This window comes from Bison bison, unplaced genomic scaffold (genome assembly GCF_000754665.1).
Source record: "Bison bison bison isolate TAMUID 2011002044 unplaced genomic scaffold, Bison_UMD1.0 scf7180017864037, whole genome shotgun sequence".
Lineage (NCBI taxonomy): Eukaryota > Metazoa > Chordata > Mammalia > Artiodactyla > Bovidae > Bison > Bison bison.
The window spans coordinates 688703-695658 of NW_011494609.1; the positions used below are offsets into that span (position 1 = coordinate 688703).

General features: G+C 46.5%; 1 protein-coding gene across 4 annotated transcripts in view; it reads left to right on the top strand.

Moving 5' to 3' along the window:
- ERG (v-ets avian erythroblastosis virus E26 oncogene homolog) overlaps window positions 1-6956 on the top strand; it is a 134953-nt gene that overhangs the window by 108492 nt on the left and 19505 nt on the right. For 2 of the 4 annotated variants that reach the window (XM_010834816.1, XM_010834817.1), the window contains exons 4-6: window positions 1473-1676; window positions 2503-2583; window positions 4542-4613. In XM_010834816.1, the coding sequence (XP_010833118.1) occupies window positions 1473-1676; window positions 2503-2583; window positions 4542-4613 (357 nt within the window). The remainder of the gene's footprint in view (window positions 1-1472; window positions 1677-2502; window positions 2584-4541; window positions 4614-6956) is intronic. The other 2 variants (XM_010834818.1, XM_010834819.1) reach the window with 2 other exon arrangements.

The following is a 6956-nucleotide window of genomic DNA, read 5'->3' on the forward strand; positions in this document are numbered from 1 at the left end:
CCCTCCTCCCTCCTCCCTCCCCTACCCTCCCTCTGGGTCGTCCCAGTGCACCAGCCCCAAGCATCCAGTACCGTGCATGGAACCTGGACTGGCGACTCGTTTCATACATGATATTATACATGTTTCAATGCTATTCTCCCAAATCTCCCCACCCTCTCCCTCTCCCACAGAGTCCATAAGACTGATCTATACATCGGTGTCTCTTTTGCAGTCTCGTACGCCGGGTTATTGTTACCATCTTTCTAAATTCCATATATATGCGTTAGTATACTGTATTGGTGTTTTTCTTTCTGGCTTACTTCACTCTGTATAATAGGTTCCAGTTTCATCCATCTCATTAGAACTGATTCAAATGTATTCTTTTTAATGGCTGAGTAATACTCCATTGTGTATATGTACCACAGCTTTCTTATCCATTCATCTGCTGATGGACATCTAGGTTGCTTCCATGTCCTGGCTATTATAAACAGTGCTGCTATGAACATTGGGGTACACGTGTCTTTCCCTTCTGGTTTCCTCAGTGTGTATGCCCAGCAGTGGGATTGCTGGATCATAAGGCAGTTCTATTTCCAGTTTTTTAAGGAATCTCCACACTGTTCTCCATAGTGGCTGTACTAGTTTGCATTCCCACCAACAGTGCAAGAGAGTTCCGTTTTCTCCACACCCTCTCCAGCATTTATTACTTGTAGACTTTTGGATGGCAGCCATTCTGACTGGCGTGAAATGGTATTGAGATCAGTGTTGTTTTTGACTGACCAGCATCCCTTCCATCCCTTTGGATCAACTCCTTGATGTTTCCTGGAGCCCCCTCTCTCTGTTGTCAGTCCATGTGGATCAGTCTGACTTAAACTTAGGTTTCCTGGGTGGACGTGGAATTCAGACCTGATGAATCGGCACAGCCCACCTCCTTGACCATAGTGATTGGTTCAGGAATGGCCATGGGATTCAAGTTGGTCCAGTGATTCTCAACCCTAAAGAGTTTTAGTGAACTGTGGAAAGAGGCTCAGAAGCTCTTTACGGAAGTTGTTTAGCTCTTTAGGATGGAAAACTCAAACCAACAGGGCCCAGCGTATCAAAGGAACCAGTCAGAGAATGAAGCCAGTACAGAGGAAAGAGAGGCCAATGATGGAGAGACTTGAGTCTCGTGACAGTGTTTGTGCTCTGGACCAAACCGTGCCTGAAGCTAGTATATCCCCTGGACTTTTCAGTTATGTGAATCAATAAATACCCTTCTTTGCTTAAACAAAAACAAAAAAACTTACTTTAAAAACAGTAGTCTCTGAGCATAAGTCAGTTGTTCTTCTTCGGATATTCTCCTTGGACTGGTCCCTGAGCCTGGCTTGAAAATTCTGGAAGAGTGGCAGATGATGCTCTGGAAAGCTGTGGCTAGTGGGAGATCCCACCTGGGATATGGCTCTGCCCCAGGAGTTTGTCTTCAGGCGTTGATCAAATATTCTTCCATCCCCTTTCAGATCCCACGCTATGGAGTACAGACCATGTCCGGCAGTGGCTGGAGTGGGCAGTCAAAGAATACGGGCTTCCGGACGTTGACATCTTATTATTCCAGAATATCGACGGGAAGGAGCTGTGCAAGATGACCAAAGATGACTTCCAGAGGCTCACCCCGAGCTACAACGCTGACATCCTTCTGTCGCACCTGCACTACCTCAGAGAGAGTAAGGCGGTCCCCAGTCCCCACGAAGACCACTGTCTGAGGTCCTTCTTAACCTCAGATGCAGAGGATTCAGCCCTCTTGCTGCCCTAACCTGATTCCCATTAGGATCTGAGAGAATGCTCAGAAGGTGATGACTTAGCCAGATGGGGAGTGAAAGTGGCTCTTTTATAAGAAGCAGCAAAGTCACCTCCAGTGTTCCGTTGCTCCTCCAGGGTTCCCCTGACCGAGAAGATCATGTATCAGAGGGAAATAGAGCTTTACCCGGTCACACGTTAGTTCATCTCCATGAGGTCCAAACAGGAGAAACATTACCGTAGGGCTCCTACTTGATGGGAAGTATGGCGTTCATCTTCCTGAGAGCCAAACCAAACTCCCTTGCATACCCCACTGGAGCACAAAATGAGCGTTTTTGCTTGGTACCTTGAGATGTGGCTTAGCCTGTCAGAATGGGAATGGCATCTTGGCAATGAGAGGCATGAATCTACAGAGTCTGCTGCATGCTTTAACATTTCAGAGGTCAAGCACAATCAGAAGGAGCTAGTCGAGATAGTGCTACAGTGGGTGGTGTGAACTCTCTGGTGTAAATGCTTTGCCTGGCATCCCTGGATTCAATATAGGCCCCCCATCTAGGTTTTAACATGCTAACTGGTAGCAGAGCCATGGAGAGATTTCCAAGCAGCCCATGATATTTAGGGTGGGGAGTGTTGGGGGCGGGAGGAGGGGCAGATATTTTCTTTCTTCTTCTTTTTTTTTTTTAATTTTTCAAGGAAGGTAATTCTCTCTCTCTTTTTTTCATTCGGATGTTGCCTTTTTGTTTTGTTTTGTAGCACCTCTTCCACATTTGACTTCAGATGATGTTGATAAAGCCTTACAAAACTCTCCACGGTTAATGCATGCTAGAAACACAGGTAATGCTGGCCCCGCCCCTTGCCCCCAGGACAAGCGTAGGCTTTTGTTCACAGGTCACAATGCTTTCCAGGTAGAACATGGGACAGCCAGTGCGTCAGGAAGGCAGACGGCAGAGGTGGATGGTGGACGGGTCCTTGGTAGATCAGGGCTTTGTGTTGGCGCTTCCACAGCCTCTTTGGTCTCTGAGTACTCCCCTGCTTTCCTTGCCAGTCAGAGGATTTCTTTCAGCCAAGAGATGTGCAGGATTAGCTTCTAGCCATAGCCTCAGCTCACTTTGCTGGGTCACTGTCTGCTGCTCTGAGTGCTCCAATATGCCCTGTGCTGACTGTAGAAACTAAAAGCATGTCCTGTGTAAAGGGGCCCTTCGCATCCTCCTTTTTCTCCTTTGAAAATTAAAGGCTGAGAACTCAACACTTTTAATTTTTTTTTTTTTTTTAATTCTTAAAGGAGCATTTACTAGGACAAGCAGGGATTATACTTTTCCCTTTTTGGTAAAGTTTTAGGCCATTGGACTTGACTTGCATCTTCTTGCACAGACCTTGTACTTTTGCAAAAGGCAGTAGGAGGGAATGTTGGTTGCCTCTGGGGAGCTTTTGTTGCGAGGGAGGCTATGTTATGATTTTGAAAGATTTGAAATTAGTGACTAACCAAATACCTGCTATTCCATATCTTAACTATTGATTCTACATCTTATTAATATTTATTTATCTTATTTTTTTTGGCCTGAGCCTGATAGAGTTTAACATGATGCTTCTTCCTGGCTAACCCTTCTCCCTCCCCTCCCAGTAAAGGCTGAGAGTAGAGGCTGGGCTTTCTGTGGATGAATGTGGTCCTGGTGGCATCCCTTTTCTCCATTGTGATGGAGGCACTGTGTAAGCCTGACCACAGGCTGCCAACCCCACTGTATCATTTTCCCGGGACCCTCTGCCACTCCCAGGCTAGGGAGAAAACCATCGAGTGTTGGAAGGACCAAGTAACCCCTCATAAGCAAACCAGCCAATTCATGGTCAACCCACACAGAGAAATGCAGCCATTTCCCAAATATTTGCTGTGTTATTTTTAAACATACAATATGAGTGAGTCCAAGCTTGAGTAGAGCAGGGATTGCTAGTTGATTCTTGAGCTGGCCCTCAATGTTCAGAACGTTATGTTTTTAATCTGAAGTTTAAAAATTGCTTTGAATTGATCCTACACTTTTCTGATGTAGGTTACACAATAAGCTTTTTAATAACCTCGTGGCCAGAAATAGCAAGCACCTTAGACAAAGTAATTCCCCTTCCTTAGGAAATGCTTTGAAAAGACACACTTTCAGATAACTTCATAGTCATTTAAAAATTCTTTTTAGCAGGGAATGAAAGTGTCAAGGAAGCTCTGATTTCATTATTTTTGTCTTTGCTAAACATAGAAGCAATCGAAAAGCAGGGTAGCACATTCCAAATGGACTGAGCTGGAAAAAAGGGAATTTTGTCCTTTAGCAAGTTGAGCATTGATTGAGAGAGAGAAAGGGAAGACAGGCATATGAAAAGAGATGTGAATTCATTTTTAATTAGATCCATATATTCTTTGGCAAAATAGTTATAATTTTTTGGTACTACTTTCCAAGGGCTCCGTAAAAATGTTTTATGGATTTTTATACAATTTGAAAATGAAAACACCCAGCATGGAATTGTTCTAATAAAGCTAGCTTGCAGGAGGATGGAGAAACACAGGAAGGGGCTTCAGGAGGAAGCTGAATAATCCAAACCCAAGACCCTGTATGCCAAGTGGAGCATCCCTTCCAGCTTCAGCAAAGGTTTCTGACACGCGTCCTTGTCCCTGCTGCCCGGATCAGGTGTGGCTGGTTCCAGAAGGCTGCCTGCCTCGGTTGTCAGGGGGAGAGTAGGCTAGGCACTGTTGCTGAGACGGATGACCACGGCAGCAAGACCTTCACGTTTTCTGTCTTTCCTTTTGTCTGCAGGGGGTGCAGCTTTTATTTTCCCAAATACTTCAGTATATCCCGAAGCTACGCAAAGAATTACAACTAGGCCAGGTACGAAAACACCCCTGTGTCATCTGTTTTTTTTCTTTTTTTTTTTTTGAGAGACATCCCAGGATGTCCTGTGAGATGCGTGACCTACGTCACATGACACAGCTGATCTTGGATGGGAGCCCTAAACAGTCTGCCTCTGCCTCTGTGGATCTGGAGCCTAGAATCAGTCAGACCTTTCCGCTCAGAGATCACAGGGACAGTCCCTCCCTGAACTGCAGGCTGAAAAGCGGGTCAGCCCGTTCACCAACTGATCTCAGACACAGACGGGCCGAGAAGTCATTCCCAACGCCTGTCCGATTTCGAGTTTACAGAAGGATGTAGTATCATCCATCCATCCTAATTGCATAACCTGGAACCAGTGGCGCTCCCCTAACACAAGTGACCAGTTCCCAGCTGTCACGAGAGCCAGACTTTCAGAGCAGAAGCGTGTAATCGATCCTATTTACACCTGAAGCTTTATGTCTTTCCTGATGACTTAATTAGCTTATTAATTTATGTGTCATTCGTGAAAAAAAAATATCAGTAGTTATCAAGGGCCAATTCATGTTAGATGCTGGGGATCTAAAGATCAGCCAGACTTCAGAGCCTCCTGTTTTCAGAAAACTGACCTGGATATTCCCCAGGTGCCCACCCACCCTCCTGAGTGCCAGCCACGGGATGCAGTGGAGAACAAGCCCACAGCACACAGCATAAAGCTCTAGATGTTTCAGTAAAGCCACCTAGAGCCAGAACAGACTTACACGCATAATATTTAACCTTACGAGTGAGGTGCCTGGAGCTGGAGGGGCAGAAATGGACGTTTAATCTAAAGCACTGATCTTGTAGTAGAAGCACCACCTCTGACAATAGCGGCTGTGGGAGCAGGAAGGGAGAAGAATTCCTCTCTAAATTCCTCCCTCCAGGAAAGGGATGGGCCATGTGCGCTGCAATGGAAGGGCCATGTACAAGAGGAGGATGCAGTGTTGCCAGGTAGAGAAGTGCAGGGGGGTGGCCTTGGGCAAGCACAGTCCCATCACCTGAGCCCTCACTGGGATGTGCAACCCACCAGCTGGATGGCATGAGCAAGCCTCATAGCTGAGGAATCGCGACTCAGGGCTGTGGGATGGTTTCTGCCTCTTCACACATGGATACAGAACTCCCATCTTCCTTCCTAGACCCAAGCTGTCGCTCTTCAGCTTCTGGCATCTGTCCAGGCTGCCCAAGTCCCAGTGTGACCTGGTCCCAGGCACCAAGCTTGGGGTTTCTGTCTTTCCCCATTGAAAAAGATGGGGGACCAGCGAGCTGACTAGCACAGGGAAAGGTACTTCTCTGGGTGAGGACCGCTCTGGTACTGCAACTGAGCTGGCGATTTTGTCCTCTGACCTCATAAAGTTTTCTCCCCTGTCCCTCCTGCAAAGCACAGCAGAAAAGCTCAGCCAACGTGCTTTGTTATCTCTGACGCAGACCATGTATGTAATTGTGGACAAGACTCAGGGTCTGCAATGATCTAGACTGGCTCCAAAGGAACCCCCCACCTGTACTGGAAAAGGAGCATCACAGTGCACATGTCATGCTAGGTCTAGACGTGCCTGAGCTAACTGCTAGTAAATGTACCTTTGGGAGGTCACGGAAAGTATAGGAAAATCATACTGATTTCCCAAGTGTTTTAAAGAAGTTCCCACCCATACTCACAGAAGCAGAAGCTGCCTGTAAACTGTAGCCTACTATGCTCCTCCGTCCATGGGATTTTCCAGCAAGAGTACTGGAGTGGGGTGCCATTGCCTTCTCCAGAGGATCTTCCTGACCCAGGGATCGAACCCAGGTCTCCTGCACTGTAGGCAGACCCTTTACCCTCTGAGCCACCAGGGAAGTCCATAAACCTTTGGCCAAGGGTTGCTCATTTGTTTGTCTGAAGAGATTTCATGGATGTGTCTGAGTCTCAAAAGCTGAGGATTTTGAGCTGGTGTTGGGATCATGGGGGCATACGAGTTGGTTTAGTGTGATGGTCAGGACTACATGCTGCTTCACAGACAGAACAGTAGGTCTTTTGACTTCCCTGGGGGTCAGGTGGTCAGACTCTGCACTTCCAGTGCAGGGGGCAAGGGTCTGATCCCTGATTGGGGAGCTAAGACCCCACGTGACACTTGACTCAAAAAGAAAACCGTGGGCCCTAGAGTTTCTTTTTACCCTATTTGAGGATGTGGTGGATTTGGAAGAGGTCCTTTTCTTAATATTATAAAGTTTTATTCATATTTTTATATCCTCTTTTTAAATTTGTTTTTAATTGGAGGATAATCGCTTTGCACTAATGGGTTGGTTTCTGCCATGCATCAACATGAATCAGCCACGGGTGTACACATGTCC